The sequence below is a fragment of the Lepisosteus platostomus genome, chromosome 17 (assembly GCF_059453375.1).
Source record: "Lepisosteus platostomus isolate fLepPlt1 chromosome 17, fLepPlt1.hap1, whole genome shotgun sequence".
NCBI lineage: Eukaryota > Metazoa > Chordata > Actinopteri > Semionotiformes > Lepisosteidae > Lepisosteus > Lepisosteus platostomus.
The window spans coordinates 19,006,485-19,031,179 of record NC_142627.1 but is presented as its reverse complement, the minus strand read 5'-3'; the positions used below and the strand labels follow the sequence as shown (position 1 = coordinate 19,031,179).

At 40.4% G+C, this 24,695-nt stretch overlaps 1 protein-coding gene across 1 annotated transcript in view; it reads left to right on the top strand.

Annotated features, from left to right (window-relative positions):
- mta3 (metastasis associated 1 family, member 3) overlaps nt 1-24,695 on the top strand; it is a 72,349-nt gene that overhangs the window by 20,330 nt on the left and 27,324 nt on the right. Inside the window, exons 7-12 of the mRNA XM_088610558.1 lie at nt 9,806-9,908; nt 16,424-16,523; nt 20,974-21,162; nt 22,011-22,085; nt 22,407-22,465; nt 23,464-23,585. Coding sequence (XP_088466684.1) covers nt 9,806-9,908; nt 16,424-16,523; nt 20,974-21,162; nt 22,011-22,085; nt 22,407-22,465; nt 23,464-23,585 — 648 coding nt within the window. The remainder of the gene's footprint in view (nt 1-9,805; nt 9,909-16,423; nt 16,524-20,973; nt 21,163-22,010; nt 22,086-22,406; nt 22,466-23,463; nt 23,586-24,695) is intronic.

Below are 24,695 nucleotides of genomic sequence, written 5' to 3'. Positions count from 1 at the left end.
GACCGTATAGTTTTAAAATTGGACAGGGTCATAATTTATCCTAAAATCTAATATTGTTGATTACTTACTGTGCATGGGATGACATTATAATCTTTTTTTTTTAGATTTCAAATGTGTTTATTATAAAATGTTCAGTTTGCCACTGCCCATAAGGTAAAATGAGTGTGTTCTGCTAGTTTTCACAATTGACACTGACTCTCTGGATCACGTCAGCTGTTCTCTTTTTGTCAGGGAGAACAACAGTTGGCAGAAGGAGCAGTGAAAAGAGTGTTGCTTGCTGTGTGTGGTATTTGTGAAGCAACACTAATCTTAGCAAAGGTGTGCTTAACAAGTGTTTCATTTACATGTTAATTGGTTTCGGTTTAAGGGCACCTTTAAATTCCCTTACTGTCTCCCAGCATCCTGGAAATCGCAGGTCTTGTGGTCCAGTGAGTGGCAAAACTGGTTCTCTGTATTTGCTTATGGCAAGATTCTCATGTTTGCCTGCTCTAGTGTACTTCTTTCTTGCATTTTGTGTCACAGCAGATAAATGGCTAAAATGTGCTGGTAGTGTAATGACATTTTAAATACTGTCACAGCTTTTTATTTTTCTTTAAAATTAAAAATTAGGTGATAAATCCTGGGGATGTAAGGCACACCTTGCTCTCTGAAGCAAAAACAATTGCAAGGAATTGCTCACACAAAGACGTGCTCGCTGGCAAATGGATTACTGGGACTTTTCACTTGGCTTGCGGGCTGTGAGAATGTTCTTTCTCTGCACATTGATTAATTATTCACACTGCCCAGTATCTGAAATGATTTTCCACTGTGCTGAGATCTACATCAATAAACGAGGCGTCAGTTTTGCTCATTTATTCTGTGATTCCCATTTGTTTGGGTTTTTTTTGTCATTACATGTATTCAGGTTTATTCAGGAATAGCATTACATTTGCTCCAAATCCTTTTCTTCAGTCCATGTTTTAAGTGATGTAATTTCTGTGTTTAATGCTGCAGAGATGTATTGTAGAAGGGATTGAATAGCTATAAATTAAAAACTGGTTTAAATTGTCAGCTTCTGCGTGTGGAAGCAGTGTTTATTTGTAATTAATTATGGGGAGGTAACAGTAGCTAATAAGATCGAGTAATGGCATCAAGAAGATTTATTGACTTTAGGTAATGTTTTTTTATATTTCTACTCATTTTCTTGATCTTTATGACTAGAAGTATCACAGGGCTTGTCTTGTGCTGATCATAGTCATTCAAACCTGATATTTGTCGTAGTGAAATATTATCTACTTTATAGTTCATTACACAAGTCTTAGAGATGAGTTGTTGGTTTAAAAAGAAAGCTATTAATTTCACAGCAAGAGCATGTGGAGAGCAGCAGAGCTTTTTATTTTATAGTTTTAATTCTCCCTATATTGCTCATTTTATTTTTCTCAGTCAGTTGAGTTGTCTGAGACACATCCACTTTTGCAAATTGTATATAAGGTTGAAACATCAGTTTTGCAACTATTGGATCCCTATTGTTTTGTGTGATTTTTTTTCCCCAATAGCTGCCCTTTTTCTTCTTAGTAGTAAATATATAAATATAGTCTTTCTAATTATTTGGCTGCTTTGAACTCTGAACAAATCGGAGCGCTTTCAGATGCAGCTCCTTTCAGTGTAACTTTTTCCGATGTAACACGGGAGTGTCTTGTGCCTTGATGGTTGCACTGTCTCCTCACAGTGGGGGGTGCTGCTCCCCTTTGTTACAAAAGTGTGACTCATCGGAACACAGAGACAAAAAACGTGCTCTGTGTGACAGGCCCTGACACTGGCAAAGTGACATCTCCTCAAACTTCCCAGTGCCTGATCATTTGACATGAAAGCTATTTTGTGCAGACATTGGTGGATGCAATGGCAGTGAAGAAAGAAACAATTGTTTTTGTAACAGCACAAAGGCATCCACTCCTGGGGCCAGATGATAAGATGACATTTCAGTGTGTGGCCTACCAGCGTTCTAAATTGAAATGCTGCTCTTGACATTTAGTAGGCAGGTTCTGCTGTAAAAATATTAGTCAGGAAATAAAATCAAGATTGATAGATTGGCAAAATAAAAAAAAACTCTTTATTTGATGGAATTGAGGAGTTTTTTAATCTGCGTATTAGTCAGACCTTGCAGTTGGTCCACATCAGTTAACTCTTAAGTTCAAGAGCTGTTTTTAAAATTAGACCCGGGGGCCAGTAAATGCTTGATCTCAAAGAACTGCACAGCCTAACGCTGTATGTGGATGTGAGGTGGTCTGTGTGTAGGTGAGCAATGTGAAAGTGTAACAGTAGATGAATGCCGGTGACTGAATGTAAATGAATGCCTCTGGCACATGAAAGTAAATTCTGTAATTAATGATCTGCTGTAGTTTTCATTTCTAAATGTTTTCAAGGGCATGCTGTAAGGCTTTGTAAAGAGGATCCTTGGACCTCTAAAGATAAATATTAGATGTTGGAATTCAAAAATAATGTCTGTTGCTTTATAAAACATTTGCATATGGGCAGCCTTTCCTCCATCTGTGAGCTAAAGGGATAAGGCTTCCTTACTGTGCTAAGGTTCTGGAGCTGCTTGAGTTCGATACCTGAGATTGTTTGGAGATGTGTAAAGACGGATCTGAGGCACACAGCAGATTGCAGAATGAGACTAGATTGTCTCATGCCTTCCTTAAACTGTGAACGTCCTGCTTTTAAGAAAATTAGGAGTGTGCTAGTTACCCTCTGTTAGGTGAGCTCAAGCTAAGGATCGCTTGGGTGTTGAGGTTTGCCTTCAGTCTAGCTAGCCTCAGACTATGATCTGGATCCTTGCCATCATTTTATGATAATTCATTAACTTCGTTCTGATAAAAGGCAATTTAACAATATGGGACCAGCGGAAACCAGTCATATTTCAGCCGGTGTGTGGGCTGCAGCTGATAAAATTAATTGCATGTTTTGACGTTCCTGTGAGTTTGATTTGCTGCAGACTCAGCCCCCCCCTCCCCCCCCCCCCCTCTCTTTGCTTATATCACTTCTCACAGACATTCAAAAATTGCTTTGTGGAGGAAGCAGCATAAAGAGGTGATAAAGTACAATGTTCAGGAAATATGATCTTCCCCCTTTTTAGTATAACATCAGCTGGGATCCCAGAGTAGGTCTTTGTCTCCGGGGAGTGCTGCTGACATTACCTCCGGTCAAGCCCGGTTGTGATGCTATAGCTGTAGCTTTAGTTTTAGTGCCTCCAATCTGCTGTATGTGATTGATGAGGACATAATCCTCAGCCTGCAAGAGTATTCTGTTATTAAGGAATTTACAATTAAAATGTTAAATTAGAGCCTAAATCATTGGAATTCACTTAGTCAGTGTTAGTTAGGTTCATTTGTCAGTGAACCATAAATAGGAGTCATTTCTGAGTTAATATGAACATCACAATGAAATTTGTGGGTTTATTATATGCTCATCAGTGTAAATTTTTTGCAGCTCCAGTTAAGGCAGGATCCTGGTTATTTTATTGGTTTGGGGTGTACAGAACACTGTTTGCTACTCTGGGCTACGGTAGAGAAGTCATAGTGGGGCTTTAGGTGGAGTGTATTATATACTTACGGTTGGTACATCATGCTACTACCACAAAGAAGGACCTGTGTAGCTGTCAGTAAAGATGTTTTTTTTTTGCTTAAGGTGTTGTTGATCCAGTGTCGTATCCCACCTATTAGAAGGTCAGTTATGGCTTCCACAGTAAAGCAGAAAGCTTCTACTGCTTCTATCAATAAATCGTGAAGAGCTGGAACAGTGTTGGGAAGCAGAAGGATGATACAGAGAAGTTTTACAGTTATGCATTCTTCTTTTTTAAATTCGCATGAAACTGTAGTGGGCAGATTTTACTGGATTGCATGTAACCTCACCTAAATGAAAGTCAGTGAAACAAGTCAGTGAACAGCCCTAGACACCTGCTTTCAATTCACACACCATTTCATCAGAGTGTCAAAACGATCTCAGGTAATAGTTGGGAATGGCTGTGTTCGACAGAGCTGTTGTGGCAATGCTTGTCTGAATTCACTGCTCAGTGGGGTTTCTGTGTTCCTGTCAATTTCATAATGTCAAGTAATTACACATGGGAACAATTTTTACATGGCTTCGGTTCTTTTTGGTGTACCTGGAGTTTGGCTAAATATCTGTTTTGTGTTCATCAACAGAAAACAGTAGGGTGCTTCCACAGTAGGAGCATAACGGAAAAAGATTAAGCAAACATTAAGGCTTTTTTTTACTTTTTATAAAGGATTAAGAAATTAAACCCAGAATTTTTCCTACAGCACTGTGGCTCTAAAGGTTGTGGGACTTGCTGAGCACTACTGTAAACGGCTGCTTTGGGAGCTCGTGTTTGGATTGCTGAAAAGCTGGGAGAGTTCATTTTGCTTGACAGCTAATCAAATTGACAGTAGCTGGAAAAATCTAAGGCTAAGTGAACTACTGACAGTCCAAGACCTTGCTGGCACAGCCTTTCTGCTGATGGTCTTTTAAGAACCGCTCTGACTCATTAGTGTGCACTGTACTGCATGGAGGTAATGTACAAAGCATGACTTCTTCAAGGGAAAGAGAACAAGAGAGAGACACAGCGGTACTGAATAAAAGGCCTGCTAAAAGCATTGAGTAAAACCAATAACAGTTTGCATCTGTCCGATTGCTTGCTAAGCCTCTGATGCCTTCAGCCACCCTCCTCCAGAGAATTCTGAATCGGTTTAAAGAGAAAAGCATGCACCCAGCTGACAATCTGCAGTAAGATGTAATGCTGCAGCAGATACTTGTTACATGACTTTAGAGGTCACCTCAAATGGCCTTTCAGGTCCTAGGTCATCACTTGAATCGACCAGAGGTCCTGTTGATGAACGTAACCTATGAAAATGTGTCAGGAAAACCTTTTTTAAAAGGACAGTAAACGGCCATCAAAGGATGAATTTAATTGATCACTTTTGTCGCCTTTAATAATCCACCTGTACCTAAGGATTGTGTTTGAGACTCATAAAAGAAACAATGGGGTGTTTGGTTTTAAAAGTCCTGTTTAACTTGGTTAAGTATTTGGTTATAGTTTCCAGCCATATAACTGTAGCTGTCTTAGTATTTGAGCATTAATGAACATCACAGTTTGACTGTTTTTTTGTACCCATCAAATGCAGATTATTTCAGTTTTCCCTTTTTCTGATCTAGCAGTGCATGACTGTTTCACAAGGTTCGGAAGTGGGCGCCTTGTCCAGCTGCACTGCAACAGATTTAGCCTGCTGAGAAATCGTTGGAAATGTCCTCGCCATGTGCAGTGCTTCATAAGAAACATCACTTAATTAGCTTGCTTTCTATAAATAATCCCTTAAATTACTTTAAGGGAGACGGGTATCTAAGTTTGGTAACTACGCATCCTACCTGGAAGTTACTTTAGGTCTCTGGGTTTATTCTGTTGCCACTAAGTCAGCACAGTGCCTGTTGGAGACAAAAAAATGCACTTTAACAAGCATACTTTTTTATTATTCTAATATCTTTCGACTCTTGAGTATTTGACATTGCGTTGGGGTGAAAATCAAAACGTTTTCTCAAGTGGCTCCTAATTTGTAGTTCCTATATAGCAAAGTAGGAAGCCTAGTTAGTCAGTGATTTTAATAGACTGTAAAATAATCCACCTGTCACAAAACCAGGCAAATTGCGGTAGCCTTTCAGCTCAAAACAACATCGATAAATGACCTGATCATTCTAATTAAATGTATCTGCGTCCCTTAAAACATTTATGAATGTATAATTGACTTATTTTCATGAAGAAAAGGCAAAAAAATGACAATTAATCAGAAGAGGCTGTATTGATTTGGTTCTGTGTGCTTCCTTTGAAGTACCCGAGCTTGAGCTGAGAGAGAGTTAATCAGCTAACTAATCAAAGCATTCTGTGGAGGTATTAAAGCTGTGTGGGTGTGGAGGAGTGTGCCATGCAGTGGGATGTGGGTATCATGGGAGACTGTGTCATTAGAGCATATCTAACCAAAGGAGATACCAGACATCTACCATTGTATACACTGAAGCATCAGTACGATTGCTGTACCTTTGCAAGCATAATGTTCTGCTGTCTGCACAGACTTAGAGAGTGTAAAGGTGTTTGTAGTATGGTTGTAGCATCATGGCGCTGGGGTTTTGGGACATTACTGACACATAAGTACAAGGTTTTCCTCACAGGAGGCGAAACCTGAGCGATGCGTAAAGACATGCCTCTGTTACGCTAATGACTGATTATGTGACGGACGGAGACATCTTACTCAGCGGTTTTTGACCTTTTCAACTTAAATACCTCTTTTGCAAGCAAAAATGTGTTTGAAGGAGGTTCTCACTTGAATGCGTTTGTCCTTCTATTTACTCTTTTTGAAAGACTTAGCTGCGTGGAATTGATTTAATGGGAGCAAGGCTGACATGAGCAGATGTGACGTTGCTAAACATATCCCTCGGTAGGAGAGGAATATGGATCTGGAAGAAGGAATGAATAGAAAAGCCTGCAATTGATAACTGGCAACAATGGCACGCCTACCATAGATTGGAAGACACTGATACTGTTTAACATAGTTTTTATATAAAACCTCAATCCTAAGAGAGGAATACCAGTGCAGATGTAATGAAATATTGTGTTTAGGAATACATGCTATACTTAATTGATCTAAAGAAACATACAGGAAAATGGTGTCACCTTGGTTGTATGCTCATTTGAATACCGGTGCCAGAGTGTTTTATGAGAAGGCAATGTGATGACACAGTTGGATGGCATTTGTGATGCCTGCTGGGGAATTTTCCCACTTATCCAGGACATTGCTAGGATATTTACGCTGGAAGACATCCCCAACTTTTATTTTCGTTTTTTAAGAGGACAGAGGTTTGGACTATTGGACACACTACAGAACAGGTTATAACAAAAATCAAAAGGGAAGAGGTCCTCTTGCCGGCCCTTTCCAAACTGGGCATGTGAGCTGGTGCCGGGAATGTTCAGTGAATATATCCCCGCAGTCGGGTTTGTTTTCCGACTGCTGCGTTTCTGTTGTAGAACTTTCAAGTTCTCCCTGCGCTTGACATGATGCTACGTGATGTGACATCTCCATTTTCAAGAGGACCATTTTCGTTGCCTGTCATTAGTGAGTTGAAGAGGTTTTAACAATGAAGTCAAGGTCCAAAAAGCAGTAGAACTATACTGCTGTTACTTTATGAACATTGTATACTGAAGCTTAGTGTACTATGAAAAGAAGTGGTATAGTTGACCTATTTCTGTTTCTGTAGAGACCTGGATTGTTGATGGGTTTAACCTCAGCTCAGTATCTCTAATAGGTTTTGGCAGCACATTAGTACCATGACACAAGTGAGATGGAATGCCTAATTTTTAATTAGCACGGAGTGGCACATAATTATCATACTAGTTGAACAGAATAATGGTTTACAGTGTTATTAAATATTAAAGAGGGTTTTGGATTAAGGTATATTAAATTAAACTTCTTATTTTCTACACTTTTCTACATGTTGTAACTGTAAAGTTTTTTTGCTGTAGCTTTGGGTTTGTGACCAGTCTGGAGGATATTTCTGCAAGGTTTTTTCCCGCCATTTAAAATTTGAGTAGAAAATAAGTTCGTCTGCGGTTCTGAGCCTAGAGAAGTATCTATTAGAATGCCCTCATTTTTCTTTTAGTTGTAATTTCTACATTTCTTCATGTTTCATGAAGAATAAAATTAACTGTAGGATTAATTTGGTGGGTTTAATTTATATTTAACAGCATAATGAGAATAGCGTGATGGCCAGGCATATTAGCGGTTAAATTAAACTGTAAATCAGTGAGCCTCCTGTTCCCCTCCAGTAATTGATCAGGTGGGAAACATGAAGAGAATTTCAGCTGGTGCTGCACATTGCATGGTTGTTCCACCTATTCATTTCCTTCCACCTGCCAAACTATTCTGCAATTTATATTTGCATTTTTTGAAAGGTGAAGCAGAGAATAAACTGAAAGGAAACCTGCTGTTTATTCTTTTCACACAGACCCTTTAGGAATTAGAAAAAGAGTAGGAACCTTTAGGATACTTAAAGTCCTTACACATTTTTGTTTATGAACTAAACAGCTCTTAAAATGCCCATGACAGGTCAAGTTATTTTGTGTAGAGATTTTATTAAATTGGTCAGACTTATGAAAATTTTAAATTTGACTTTTATTGTCAATTTTGTGTTCTCCCCGGTGAACAGTTATGTGTAATATTAAATTGCAATGTCTAGTCACCACTAAAAAGTTTGTTTCTTTAAAAAATACAGTACCTTTATTTGGATGGTTTTGTTTCCTATGTAAGTACAGTTGTCTTGCAGGGCTTCAGAGCAGCACTGCCTGTTGACATCATGGGCCAGCTATCTTGATCAGAGGAAGTGGGCTCGACTAAGTCTTCTCCACTCTCTGTTGAGTGCCTAATGCAGTCCATTAGCGCTGACCCCAGCCAGGAGAAATACCACAGGAAAGCAGAACACTCAGTAGGGTGTCTGAGAACATCTGCCGACCTAGCGCACTTTACATTTAGTGAGAATTTCTCGCAGTCTGGAGATGACTGCAGACTAAACCCAGCTTTAAAAAAGTCTGTTCTTGCCTTGATGGGAGATTGCTGTAGCTGTAAGTCAGTAATATGGAAGAGCCTTTGCAGTTCCAAGGACCAGAAGTTACATGGACTAGACTTGTTTAGTGTCTAATAATATTAGCTTGATTACATGTAGTGGTTTTGAAAGCGATCTTTGTTTTTCTACATATTTATTATATCGTTTAGACAAAGACTAGGGCTGAAAGTGTGTCGATTTATGTTAACTCCCTTTGCAGTGGCAGTTGAAGTTGTGGATTGAATTTGTTATAGATTTACTGTCGCAGGAGGCCGGGTAGATTCCCTCTGTCCAAAGATTTGCAGTGAAACAACGTAAACATTTCATAGGCTTCATATACCTCTCTGTGCCACATAACATTTCTTCTCTGTTCTGCACCTTTTCTTAGACATTTTAAGGAGGTTTAAGAAGAGATAGGTACATTTTTGTTATAGTAGACAAAGTAGTGTGAGCAAGTATTGCTGGAGAGAAATGGCACCCAGTGGAATTGAACCACACTAGAGAGGGCTTCCCGTGCGTCCGAAGGACATCTTTTACTTCTGCCCAAAGGGACGGCCTCTCTGTCAGGAGGCGAGGTGCTAATTGAGATCGGCATTTGGCGCTGTGTGGGAGGTGTCCCCGTGCAGCCGGCTGTGGTGTGGCGCCAGCGGCCGGGAGCTGTGCCCTCTCCCGGGGGGGCGTGAGGTGCAGATGGAGGGCTGGCGAAGCACCTTGGCTTACATACGCGGTCTCTGGATGCTGTGGCCCACCTGCCCCAGCCGAGTGCCCAGCTGTCCTGAGCCACTCTGAGGCTTTTTGCTTCACTGCCTGTGCCCAGTGGCTCTCGGGCGTCCTCTGGATCCGCCTGAAAATACGAGGTCACGTACAGCAGCTGTTTTTAACATGCTCTCTTTAGTGGTTTTTTTTTTAAAAAGAAAATTATATATTCATGTATTCCTTTAAAAAATCAAGCACCCTGTAGAGAGATCTGGCAGAAAAATTTTAATGTAAGAAAAACAGGCATTTAAAGTAAACCCAGTCTGTTGGTAGACCTTATTATACATAACAGTTCCTTGCAGAATTTTCATAAAAAACAACAAGGTTATTATGTTAAGACAGTGGGATAAAAAGCCATTGATTTATGAAGCTGGCAATGTAAAAGCTTAGTGGTGCTGTGGTCTTGTAACGCCGTTGCTCTTTTGTGTTCCAGGAGAGCCAGATGAGAGGGACCAGTCCAAACTGGAGGTGAAGATGTGGGACCCACACTGCCCTCTAACCAACAGGCAGATAGACCAGTTTCTCGTAGTAGCTCGGTATGTATTTCACCTCATGTTCGCTGCTACACTGAAGTCTTAAGATTTTTTCTGAAGTTGTACTCTTTGCCTTTTTATAGTTGTTTCAGAGACATCTCTAGTGATTTCTTGCTGAACTTTTTGCTGCTTGCTTTAAGATAGCTGTTCAGCCTGATAGATGGGTATTTTGTAGTACAACATGTAACCTTTCAGCTTAATGGGCGTATAGAGAGAAACGAGTGCTCATTGCTTACTTATATTGTAATTTCTGATTATGTATGCAGTATCTAAGGCTTGCACAGCAATATGTGTATGATTAACCTTATTGTTACAGGTTGGCCTGGTTTGATCAAAACGTAATACATTGGGTTGAGCTGCTGAATCCGTGAATTGTATTAAAGTCCAATCTACATTACTTTGATGTATTCATTCCTCTCATGTAATTTTTTCATGCAGCAGGTAATATATACTAGATATGTATCTGAAATGTATGCTTCCTGTTTTCATCGTATACACCAATGAAAGCAGAAGGATAGGCTTTTGGCTGAATATGACAAGTACAGTAAGCATGTGTTTAAAAGGAAAGCCTCTGATGTGGCCCAGGCTCTCTCTCTAGTTCATGGAGAAGGGGTAGCAGCCTGCTCGTCCTGAAATTGGGGAAAAAGTCCTTAGTCTTGCTGCCTCGGATGAATTGAAAGATTGTAAAGCAAGTTTTACCATGTAGCTTAATTACTTCGATGCTGTTTATATAAAAAATAATATGGTACAAACTGGCAGCGGATGCATTTCTACATAAAGACTTTTCTCGAATGTCACGGCTGATATCCGAACTTCCGGCGACAAGGTGTGGCCGAAGCTCACTGCAGATGATCAGGCCAAAATGATCCAGATGTATTCCTAAGGATTTCATTGAAATTCCTATTAACTTTATTGGATCATTGAATTTCTAGATGACAGCTGAGAATCTCATTAACTGAATAAGAAGCAATCTTAACTTTGTTGGCAGAACAGTATGTTTTGCATTTTACTGCTCTGCACACACCAGTGGCACTAATTGTCTATAACATTCATCTTCAATACATACTCGTAATGCTGCATCTTCGTACCTTTGATGCCATTTTGGATCAAAGAGTATGTATTAAGAACAAAGGAATGTTAGCAATCAAAAATCACGAACCGAATAATCCTCGATTTTGTAGTGGACCTCAACACAGATGTTCAGACGCCTCTGGAGACTAATTTTGCTGCTGTGTCAGTGTTCTCGAGACATAAGATGTGAAGCATCTCACCTGAAAGATTGTGCATTTTTTACATTACTGTGTCCCCATCACTATAATAGGATCCACACAGACCACAGGTTGAGCACTCTCTACTGATTCCATTAACACCTCTTCCAACAGCAACCTTAGCTTTCCCAGGAGGTCTCCCATCCAGGTACTGGGCAGGCTCACACCCGCTTTGTTTCAGGGGGTTGTCAGTTGTGAGTTGCAGGGTACTGTATAAAAAGTACACTTCAGTGTAGAATAAGTAGATGGAATAATACTTTAGTGCATGTACAAATGACTACATTTACGTTTAAGTACAAAAAATATAAAATTGTGCTTGTCGTGGCTGATGTTGAAATAAAGCTTGATTCTTTTGTAACATTAGCTCAATACTTGAACGTTCTTGAACGAATATGGCACTGGACTACAGATGCAGAAGAGAATACATTTTAAATGTGAGGTACAAATACTGATGTAACACTATAATGGCCATAAACAGGTATTGTATTCTGATTATAGTCTCTCCCCGAGTATGATACAGATATACTAGAAAATAAGACCATAGTATTTTGTGAAGAAGACTGTCATTGCACAGATGATGCTCAAAATAACAAATACAGCCACTTAGAAGCAGTATAGCCAAGGGGTATCGATATGTTATTACTAACAAGCTCTAGTGTAGAATGCCTGAAGACTGTTTTGAGAAAATTGTATGCTGAAAGCTTTTAGAACATATATCTGTAATTGAAATTCTTGTGCAAAGCTGTTATTTACATTACAAAGTGGAGGTAATTGCAGCGTGAACTAATGGAAAACAGGAATGCAGTTGTCTCTTCCTGAACACTCCTCTAGTATTCTCACAGCTCCTGGATGGTTTGTGGAGGGGTGTGTAGTAACATATACCCCTTTAATGTAACGGAGGGGATAACCTTTATAGTTCTGAACACTCTTTTTCCCCTTAGTGATTTTTGTAAAGATCATTGTTTGTTAAAACAGATGCTGTGAGGGACTTGCTCATGGCTGGTAGAGTCTGTGTTTATGAGCTGTGTTCTAAGATGAATAGCTTCGTTGTATTGGACCAGACAGGATTATATATTTATATTTTTTCCCCTCTTTCACTCAAAAGCTGAGCAAACAGCTTAGCCTTCAGCTGCAGAAGGAGGGTGAACCTGCTCATTTTGATAATTGAGTTTTTAGTGCCCAGAACGCGCTTTGCTTGTTTTCCTCTCCTAGCCTAGCCTTACCTGTCTCCATGGAGACGGTCTATCTGCTTGTCTCTTCCTTACACTGGGTCAGAGCACCCTGACTACCTGCTCGCAGCTGCCAGAAGACTGCTCACAGTGCTCATCCGCAGGACTGTTTGGTAATGGTCTCGGATTGTGTTTGCGTACACAAGTTTAAAAAACACTTCTTTTCAATGGGCAGACCTTGTTACTTCTATTAAAAACATCTATTAAAAATGATTGAATTTTATATGTGACATTACACAGGGGTAGTACTTTTTATAAATGCTTTTTAGACTCCTTTAAGATTCAGAACCCACTAAGTATTTTTAAATTATTAAAGAGCACTTATTTTGGTAGTAAACCTTAAGAGGGAATAATGTTTTCTCCCCATAGCAAGAGAAAGATGTTGATTTTATATTCTTGTGGTTTCACTGCTAAGGAAGATACTGGACAGCTGAACTGGTTTTAGTCTGCAGGCTCCACATTTCTTCTTTGCTGATCTACTGTACTATGCATTGCAAGTCCTTATGTGCTGTGCAATATTTTGCTTTGTTTCATAGCTTTTGCTGTTTAACAAATTCCAGAGGCTAACGGGATGCTGTGCCAGACGAAATACAGTAGACTCGTGTTTTACGCAGTAGTTTTATGCGGGTCTTGACATTTTGCCTATACCCAAAATCACATGTAATGAAAACACCTCTCTTCTCCTGTTCCCCTTCCTTAAGTAAAATCAATCGTTAATGTGCTAGTATGTGTATGTAGTTTAAATTATTATAAAAACAGTAATACAGGACTGTACAGTGTACAGAATTACAAAAATAATACTAGGCTTGGAACACAGCAGATGCATGGCTCTCACAAACAGCCTTCCCTGTGTCTCTAACTGCACAAATCGAAGGGTCGTTCTTGCCATACATACACACAAACCTGATCACTGTCATGCAGCCCTTTAACATGTTCTAAATCTTGATTTTCAGCTCCACATCTGACACTTTTTCTTGACTTGCCTTTCCCCCTTCATACTTGTTTTCAGTTCGCAGACCATATTGAGCCACATGATGAAGCATCAGCATGCTGTTGGCTCTGTAATGGGTTCCCAAAGCATAGCTCAGGTGCATGTCACACCAGGTTTGAATTTGTAAAATTTCCTGCATTATATGATTTTTGAAACTTATTTTTTCATTGCGTACTATGTATACATAGATTTGCATTAAAATATTTTAATGCAAAATAATTAGCATTATAAAAAAGCAACACTCAGAACATTAATTGTGATTGTGTAAATGAAAATCATAAGTCACTCCCCACAACGTTGCTCACAACTTCCATCTTCCCTTTTTGGTCACATTATATAATACAAGATATAAGCGTGTCCTGTTGTGTTCAAAGTGTAGTCATTGAGATTCAATCCCAGGAGTGACCCTACTTGTGTAGTCATGATGAAACGTTAGTAATTTCCTGCAGTGATATCTGCCTTGAATTTGTATGTTCTCCCCGTGGGTTTGTATGTTCTTCGCGTGGGTTTTCTCAGGGTGCTCTGGTTTCCTCCCACAGTCCAAAGACATACTGGTGGGTTAATTGGTTTCTGGGAAAACTGGCCCAGATGTGAGTGCAAGTGTATCGGTGTGTGTGCCCTGTGATGCACTGGCATCCCATCCAGGGTGTATCCTGCCTTGTGCCTACTGCTTGACTGCCTAGGCTCCAGCTCCCTCTTGACCTCTTGAATTAGTTGAAGTGGTTAGAAAATTGGTGGATGGACACATAATAACCTGCGTTTCCCAAAATGCCCAGAAGAATCCAGTGATAAAAGTGATACTAAATTCATCACCTCAAGACTTCTCATTGAGTCCCACACTGATCCTCCTGCTGGCCAGATCCAGTAACACTATGAGCAGTTCCCGTGAGAGGGGAGAGGTGGACTTCCAATAATGTGATTAGGGACTAAGTAGGAAACCAGAAAAGGAACACGAGAGTGCAGTGCCTGCTGAAATATTATGCGCTTAACTGAAGATTTGTCCTCCAAGCAAGAGCACAAGAACAGTCAAGCTCCAAATCTAGATGAATTATTATTTCTGTACTCTCTTCCCAAAATCTCATAACCTCAGGAATCCCCATCAAATGTTGCTGGACCCCTGCAAGCAGCATGAACAGCACAAACATCATGACTTGCCATGTATTCTATAAGACTTTTGCTTCCTATTCTTAAAGCAATGTCTGTTTCAGCAAGGATGTGTCTGATTGAACCCCATATTCCACCAGTTGATGCAGATAGGCTTGTGATGTGATTGTTCTGGCCAAGGGAAATATGAGTCTTTTGCTTGCAACGCCTTCTATGCATTGTCTGCCACTGAAAGAGTCAGTTCTTTAAACTGGAGGTTCCTAATAAATTGGCCGGTGAATCAGTTTACACACATTTACGTATTATATATGCAAGTACATCTGTAACTAGATTTTGTGTATTTTCTGCAAACTGTTTTTACAAAGCCTTTTGGTGTTCTAAATATTTTGATCTGTGCTTATTGGAAATTTGGTATGACAGATTTTATTATATTGTCAGTTTTCCAGAATGAAGGAGCCTTATACCAGAAGGTTTTACAGGTCCTTGAGCACACCACACTGTACTGCCAGAGTCAAACCAGGCTGGGAAATGAAGGCAGTATGGCAGCACATACAGTAATGATTATTATATTACACAGCATGGTGATTTAATTTTGAGCAATCTAAGCAGACTACTGTGCGGTCCTTCCTTCCACATTCTGGTTATAAGTCTTTGGTCTTTTTCCATTGGACAATCAAGGCATAAATAAAATACAATTTTGCCAAAACTATTTGTAAACATTTTTGAATGCTGTTCCCTGCTACTCAATCAATGAGTAACAGCATGGATAAGTGGCTCTTCTTCAGATAAGTACTCAAAAGTCCTGTTGTATACATGCGTGCTTGTAAATTGCATATCGATTTTTGTAAGTGGAAATGTTGAGCTGAGGTTGTTTATTTTTCTTTTCATACATTTTCTAGTCAATTCTGATTGGTATCCGTTCACCTCTCTATCACATCACTTGCTTTGTATGGGTGATGCACAAATCTTCTGTTAGAACAGAAACTGAGGGATTGTCTGCTGCATTTGTCACTGGTTCCACTCCCCTACCAACCTATACCTCTTCATGAGCATTCCTGTCATGCTTCACATCAACATCATTGACATCTCTTATTTGTTTTAGTAACAGATTTCTTTAGTGTACAGAAATTAGAGGACAGTCGTGTAAAAGAACAAGCAACAACATTTATGAGTAAGTGGTACAAGGTGAGATATTTTGAGCTTTTCAGCCCTGGGCATTTGCAATAGAAACATACCTTGGAGTTCTTTAAGTGATGCTCTGTATCCACTTTCAGAGCTGAGTCTGAAATCTCTTTTGTTCTGTGGTGTTGTGTCTGTTTGGGAACACAGTTAGGTTTGGAAGAGCTGATGCTTACTGTAGTCATAGAGATCTTGATAGCTATCTTGCTTGTGTTACTCAGTTTCGTTAAAATTTTAGGATCAGGCCAAATCAATTACCTTCTTACCTGTTCCCAAATTGCCTCTAAGATTGAGAAAAGGGCTGGTGCTACATGGTTTGTTATCTGCGAACAGATCATTTTATCGGCATTGAAACATCAGTGAAATAACCTGTTGACAAAGGCCACTTTGTGCAGTTTAAGTCCCAAAACATTTTGGATAAAGTGAGCACTCTGCAGGCCCGGCTTGGTTGGGTCTGTGTGTAAATATACAAATAACCCGGAGGGATCTGGGTGTTATCGCACAGCTGAGCGAGCGATAAGAGGGAGCCATCTGCGCTGCCATTCGCAGGTTGGCAGGACTGAGAGCTGAAGGTTGTGTAAGATCCGTGGTTTGCTTGTAGGGTTACTAGAGGCTGCCGTCTTCCACCTTCCAGCTCTTGCGCTGGCGATCTGAGCTTTGTTCTTTGTTGCACATGTGGCGTCGCAGGGGGCTTTATTAGCCTGTGCCCAGTTTTAATGGCAACGCCTCCTCTCTTTCCTCTGACAGTGCCGTGGGGACGTTTGCGCGGGCCTTGGACTGCAGCAGCTCTGTCAGACAGCCCAGCCTTCATATGAGCGCCGCTGCCGCCTCCCGGGACATCACGCTGGTAAGCTCCCAGGGTTCGGTTTTGCTGCAGCCACTGCTAACTGTACAATCTACCATGGGAAATTATTCTTCTGCCAGGGGTTTTCACGCTTTTCAAGCTGGAGGATCAATTTTCCACAAAAAAAACCCTTTTTTACCACAGACCACTGCGGATTGGAAACTCTGTTAGAGGATCTAATGTGGATGCCTATTTTCCCTACTGCTCTGCTAGCGTCAGACACGTTTGTGTCCTCAGTATAAATTTCACAGGTGTTGTCTCCAGTATTTTTTAATGTTAATGCAATGCAAAAAAAGATTCAGAATTCCCCTCCGCTCCACTATAATTGTTGGCAAATAATGTAATGGTCAAAAAAAGAAGAGCTCATACACAGTATGGCAACTTTGTTACCGTTCTCTTTTGTCATCTTGCCCAGAGTGCGTGATCATGAGTAAAGTGACACATTTAAACATGCTCAAAAACTGCTCAAGGAAAACAGGTGATCACAGTTAAAACAGTCAAAAACTGTTTTTCACTGAAGTGCCATACTGTTTGAATCCAGCAAAATTGACATTATAATGTTCATATGGATGACCATATTTTACAGTGTTACTGTAACTGAAAAATAAATGTTAAAACATCAGGGTAGTTCAACACGCACAGTTAATAAAGCATTCCAACCTTTGAAAGTCTTTAAAAAAAACATAGTGGATGTTTTTTCTTTAATAACTGCACGTGGCATCTTCTTTTGTCTTGAGACTTTAGCACCCAGTTCCAATGTAGCCAGCAAAGCTGTAGTCCCTCCTCCTCTCTGGACATCTCATAACATGGTTAGGTTGAAGGGCTAGTCTTTCTCTCAGATTCACTAGTCCCAGAATATTACAGGAATACATGATTTCAAGACAATTAAAGGGGCAAAGACCAAACAACTGCCTTTGAAATTTGAAAAATACTCCCAAGTAAAAAATAAATAATGCAGCCTCACAAGCGGTGCACAGAGTTTTCGGGACTCAGTTTAGCAGTTTGGTACGTGGTGGAAATGTGAGCCTGCTTGGGTGTGGCCTTGGGGAACACTTTCAAACCCGTGCCAGTGATACGCTGTTCCTGTGGTGTTACAGTTCGTACCTGAGAGAGGTGTCCCCGGTGAGTGGGTGTGGAGCAGGTGCTGGGTGGTCATGAAACTGTGGGTGCCGTAGTCGCTGAATAAGAAAACAAGCTCGGATGTTGTGATATTTCCCGATTTCTCGGTCTTAGATGGTAAAAGAGAATGGTTGATCTCTCAGATGAATCTCGGATACAGGATATACTGGTCATGTTGTACAATTTTGTACTGTTGTTGTACGCCTGGTGTTCCTCTGTTTTCTACTGATGTCATCAAAGAGGGGGAATTTATTCTTTACAGTGCGTCTTGTCCTTGACAAGACTGCTGGATGGCAGGCAGCTGCAAATTGGGACAGGAACGCTCTTGCTGTGCCGGAATTTTGTACTCCTTCTTGTTCTGTTTGCACTGAGAAAACGACTCCGACAAAGGCAGGAATCACACGGGACAAAGAAGGGCCGCAGGGTGATAAATAGGTTTTAGCTTCTTTCTGATCAGAAGAGCTCTCCCCCGCGTCACTTTCATTAAAAGTGCAAATCTGTGCGAGTTCTGTAGCGTGAGTGCCTGCAGCTGTCCTCTGGGATTTTCCTAATCTTGGCCACAGGGACACCTGCAGGAAAAAGGAGAAGGAAATTCCTCAGAAATCATCCTCGCCTCCCCCTTCTCTGTGAGGTTCTTGTACATTTGGTGCACAACGTGGGTCAACGTTTTGTTTGTCTCTGTATCCGCCAGGTGATAATGACTTGAATGAATCTCCAAGGTGAGGCAAAGTCCTTGCATTATCGAGTAACTTTCTCTTCCTAATGTGTTGGTTCAGCCTCCTCAGAATTAAATAATGGCTTCTACTTTCGTCCGTTGCTTCAGGCCTCTCTGTCTGAATTGTTTCAGGATTGCGAATTGTGTTCTTCATAAGGCTTAGATGTCTAATGATGCATTTTTTAGGTTTCTTCATAATGATACCAATATCCTGTAGCACCATTTAGGTTTTTCTTTCCAAAAGCATTTTCCCCTTGAATTGTCACAAGTATTTCTGCATAGTTTTCTATCAGTTTGGTTTGCATGTGTTTTTAGATGACAAACACCCAACCCTAATTAACATGTTTTAGGCAACATGTTTTCATGTCCATCAGCATCGTCTGCACTAGGGATTGATTCAAGCTGGACATTCTTGGAGTGGCATCATCAACATAAATAAGAGCGATTTACCACACTTCTGGAAAAATTCGGCTGTAAAGGAAAATATAGAAAATGCATGCTTTCAGGTTGTTTCAAAAGCAGGGTGTATGCCGATATCGATAGGACAATAATAGAACAATCGCTTTATATTTTTCAAGTGCTCTTTTCTGATTTTGAAAAACTGGGAGACCACACAATTTTTACTCTTGGCTGCTTGAGTGTCGAACACATGTGAATACAAAACAGTGTTATTCTTAATAAAATTGCAGGTTGCTCTGCAGCAGTACCAAAACCTTTACGAGAGACCATCTGCTTTAATGGAGCAAAGGGTAGAATACATCATTTTACTCCTTTCCCTTGACATTCAACAGGGAGAAAAGTACTCTTTATTATAAATTTGGTTTTCTGAAGACATGAAATGCACATGTGCTCAAGGCTCAAGGGAATATACTTCTCTTTATGAAGTGAGGGGACTGTGTGCAGTGCTGTAAGCAGCAGTTGAACCATGAAAGACGGTTATCTGGGACAGGTTTATTTAAGCAAAGTCACAGGTGGCAGTATATCATTGGGATTAGTGGGGCAGTAAAAATGCAACATGTTAATAACTGCTAACACTGGTACAGGTACCCATCCTGCCAAATAAGATATGACTTTATCACTAAAATTTGTTCAGGGAGTAGAAGTGGAACATTAAGCAAAAATAGGTTCCATAATATTATTTGTCATTTGGTAAAAACAAAACAACATAAAAGCCAAATATTGTAAATCCATTGTTGTAACCCAGACAAAATGCAACCCCTAAGCAAAATTATCTAAACATGAATTGGGGACAAAACTGAAATGTTTCCTGCGTTGCTTATTGGGGGAAGTGTGGAGCATTGTAGATTAAAACATCCGACTTGGTAGCAGTTAATCCATCTTCTCTGTTGTCAACACTTAAACCACTGTTTGTTTTTCTTTAACTAGATTCTAATTATCAGTCCCTTTGTTAATTATTTCTAATTGTTCTTCTTCAATGTTTAAAAGCACTCCAAGCAAAAAAGCAAATGCAGTGCTGACCATATTAATGGAAATGTCACTAGGTTCCTGTTGGTTGTAACTTGATTTTACCTGCCCTGTATTGATAGGAAGGGTAATATGTTGTTGCAGTGTTGTAATGTCTTTTTAGTCGTAGTATTTGCCTTAGGACTTTTTTTAAAATTAAAATATTTAATTTTCACTAAGTAGTGCCAAACAAGTCAAGTCATTTGGTATCTAAAATTAAGTGAGAAACGTTATCCCTTCAAGGTTCTGGCTTAGCTGCAGAAGTATTTTTTTGCTGAACATTAAATGCACAGTAAAGAAAAGTAATAAGCTGTTAAAATGAAGAACCGGCAATATGTTATTCCTGAAAGACCCAGCCGTGGGTGTAGAAGTTGAATGTTACTGGCACTTCACACAGATAACCAGGGGAGCTGAGCCAGGGTTCAGAGGTCTGTGATGTTATTCTAGTCGTCTCTGGGAAAATATTGTTCTCTACAAGAGAGCAAGATGGTGAGCTCTCTAATGGGGAGTCCTCCCAAACGCAGGCAAGATACCATAATCGAACTGAGTGCATGTTCAGGGCTCCGGGCTGAACTGGCACGCTAAGTAGGGTCTTTTTTTCTTCACTTTTCTTTTTCCTGAGGAGTAATAAGAGAAATGTGTAATTGGAGCTGAAGTAGTTGGTCCAACTTAGTAGTAACATTTTGAGAACCTTTTTTGTATTGTATACGTGTACATGAATCTAAGAAGCTTTTACAGGCAAAAAACAACTGCCTTTTTTTTCCATAGTTTTTTTTTCTGCACAACTAGGGGAATGGCTCTAGGGCACTGTAAACACTACGGAGTGGTTACTGAGTTGCTTCTGTGTCAAAAGGGTTTCTTGCTCTGTAATCAATGAATTAAAATCAGGGTTGTGACACCTCTCATCCTGCTGAAAAGATGCAGCTAATGGTTTGTTTATTTGCTTGGATGTTCTCTTGTGTATAAACTTTTACCATTTGCTGCCTATGCCACGCTTGCAACCCTTTTCTGAATAAATTTGCATTATAAGTTGAGGTTGAGTTCTATGGGGATAAAAGGGAAAATCCAACACGTTTAATAATGCTGCATAATCCGTGCAGCAGAGCAGTCTGCTGTTTGTGAAGTGTGGTCTGGACAGTGTCCTGTTCCCCACAGTTCCATGCCATGGACACCCTGCACCGGCATGGCTACGACCTGTCCAGCGCCATCAGCGTGCTGGTGCCCCAGGGCGGCCCGGTGCTGTGCCGAGACGAGATGGAGGAGTGGAGCGCCTCAGAGGCCAACCTCTTCGAAGAGGCGCTGGAGAAATACGGCAAGGACTTTAATGACATCCGGCAAGACTTTGTGAGTTGACAGGGAGGGGGTGGGGATTCTGGGACTGGAAAAGGAGATAGAGAGCGGGGATTTTGAGCACAAAGTCAGAGAGGCAGGCCGATTAAGCAAAAAGGGGAGCTAAAATAGGAAAAAAAATAAGTAGAAATAACAGTACAAGCTCTCATGCAAAATGCAGAGGAAACTGTTTACTCTGAGTGCTCATTAGCTACACATTTCTGAAGTTTTAGTTATGTTGTTTTGTGGAGCTATTCATTTCCTGCCACACATTATTTATGGATGCCCTTATTTCCTAATGGATCCACGGCTATTCAGTTCAAGTCGAAGTAGCATGGTTGCCCTTTGACTCCACCAGTGACTATTGTTCTCCATTAAGGCTCCTAACACTCGCACACAGTGTTCCCTGTGAAAATGAGAGCAGTTTCAAAGTACATATGATATTTTCAAAGGATGAGTTTGTTTTACCCCAGCCTTGAGGTGTGGAAATGATAAATTACAGTTATATAACCACATTGAAAAGTACTGTTGAATATGAAGTGCTTGAATATAGTTTCTTTATCAGTCACTGTCACAATGTGCCTGATGGTTAGTTGAGTTGAACTGTTTAATTACAGTGTGCAGTGAAATCCGAAAAGAGAATTACATTTGGTAATTATAAGCAGTTTGGTTTTTCTGTTTATTATCCAGTGTTTTTGAAGATGGGTAGATCATTTGTAGAAGCATAATTGACACTGAGCCTGCTTCTTGACTTCATAGACCCTTTAATGATGTTTTTAGAGAGAATGTTTGCCTATATTAAATTTTCCTATGAAGGATGGGTAGTTTAGTATTTTGATTTTTTTGTCTTTCTCTTCTGAAAGCTTCCATGGAAATCCCTGACGAGTATCATAGAATATTACTACATGTGGAAAACCACCGACAGATACGTGCAACAGGTGGGTCTACTTGAAACTAAAATACACAGCACTTATGTTTCTTACATCACGCACATTTGTGATCTTTATGCAAGTTCACAACTTTGGAAGTTTGACTTAAGTCTGAGAAATACTTAAGAATGCACCATCAGTCTTATTTTTGTCCATATTTTTCAGTTTCTGTTTCTTATAATTATCACAATATTGTATTTGGTAAGGAATAATGATATTTCTAGAACTTTTCTTCATGATGGTACTGTTTAATTATTCTCTTGTACATGGAACTGGAAACATTTAGAAACTGCTGCTCAATACTTTTGCTCTAATTTATGTTTTGTTTAGAAGCGACTTAAGGCAGCAGAGGCTGAAAGCAAGCTGAAACAAGTTTACATCCCAACTTAGTAAGTATGCTTTTGTATTCTCTAAACATTGATGGTATTTTGTTGTACAGCTAGATGGAAGAGCTGAATTACTTGGTGCTTGAATTTTGTGGAGGAAAATACTAATGCAAAGATAATAGTTGGAACTGTGGGAACCTCTGGATGTTGTTGTCAGGTGGTTAATATTTTAACAAACAGTACTGTCAGAATTAGAAGGCAAATACATCGTGAATTATGCATCTGCTCAGGTTTTAGTGACATTTCTGAAGCCCCAGGAGTGTCTAGCTACTTTCTTCGGTTCAGGAGGGAGTCTTTTGCAATAATCTGTATATTTTCTTCCATTTGTGTGTTCAAAAGTAGATTAAGAAATCCAATCTTGTGACGTGTAACAAGCTGTCCTGTCAGGTACCTCAGAGAATGTCAGTTAATAAAAAGCGTACAAAGAAGAAGAGCTTATTTTAGAAGTGTTGTCACATTCTCCTATTATTCCCAATCAGTTCATCACCTGCATTTGCCTGTTGCCATATTGCTCACGTGAGGCAAATGCATTGGGAAGAGTCATGTTAGAAAGCATTTATGTGTGTGAGACACTGATGAGAAGGGCCATTCACTTCTCAGGAGTGTGGGGGCTGATGCATGTGGCATGTGAATTGCTGCTTGAGGCTGTCCCCTATTGTGTCAGGGTTGGGGGGTCTGCTCTTTATCCACAATTTCCCTGCGCAAGTTATTAAATGGCCTTGAGATAACGCTGTAAAGCCTCTGAACGTTCCCAAAGCTTCTAATGAACCAATTTTCCTTCCATATTTAGATAATGAACGCCCTTGAATTTTTTAAATTACTTAGAAATGTGTAGAATGAGCAAGAATCAGATTGCCAAGTTGAAGACATTAGGACCTGGCAGGACAGACTGATAATGAAATTTAGTGCTCTGGTTTCTTTTGGGCTTGTTGCGTTATTGAATTCTCACTCGTGTCAAACAGGAGGGCTAAGCCTCTTTTCTTCACTCGCGGTTTCTGCAGCAACAAGCCCAACCCGAACCAGATCTCGGCAAGTAATGGTAAAACTGCCACGATGAACGGTGCGGCCGGGGCGGGCAGCTTCCAGCAGCCGGGCTTGGGCCGGGCCTGCGAGAGCTGTTTCTGTAAGTACCTGGGTCACTTCACGCTGGAAGGGCCGCTTTTGGCCGCTGTGTGGGGGCACTGCTGGGCGCCTGTGAAAACTGAGGGCGCTGAGCTTCTAGATCTGAAAGACACTGCTCTACTCAAGCAGGGCTCAGGGTCTCATTTAACTTGTTAACTGTGTAAAGCCGGCATCACACTACACGACTTTTCCTAGGATTTTCAGTTGTAGCCTTCGTTTACATAATCGTAAGAAAATTCCGGCGAGTTGTAGAGGGTCGCAGTGCGCTCCCGTTTCTGTCGGTTGTGTAGTGTAACACCCCCAGCTACTCAGTCATAGTGCTCTTAACAGCCCCGATGACTCTCAGCGACTCGCTATGATAAAATCAAACTGGTTTTATATTTTTAACTGTTTTATTTTTGTAAATTTGTTCTAATTGTTCTATATTTATAAAGAAGGATTATTTGTAGAAAACAATGGCTGTGTTAAATTTTTCAAGATGTTTATGTGCTTGTTCTCCACGTTGTTTGTTTACTTTCGTGCGGTGCTCCTCTTGTGCTCCACATTGATTGGCTGCCAAAATGAGGCGACCTCCCGGTACTTTCGTGGAGCAATACAAGATTTGGAACCGTGATGAAAAGTCATGAGGGAATCGTGTAATTAGCCACCGCCTGCGATTCCTATTCGTATAATTTGACACCCTCTAGGACAGAAAAGGCAGTGAGATTCAGCAACTGCAGTCGATAATTTTGACACGCTCTCCGACTGGCAGTCGTGTCGAGTCATGTAGTGTGACGCCAACTTAATGAAACAAATTCAGCACCAGGCTCGGATCTTAAGCTCTTTGGTGGTTTAAAGACCGTCCCGCTGTGAAGAGATGAAACACAGCAGTGTGTCTAGGTGTCAGCTTTTGAATGTGTACTGTGTTCTCCCTTCTCTAATTAGCACCCTGAAAGATTTCAGTGACACCTTGAGCTTCATTGTGTCAAGTTCCTTTTAGGAGGAACACCAACACACTGGTGTTGTGTCAAAAGGAGAGTTCTCATTTGTTCTCAGTCCCTCCTTGTGCCCTGATCTTCCTGAATAGTCTCCAGTTTGCTGCGTCAGTCTCCAGATTAAGCAAGTCACTGAT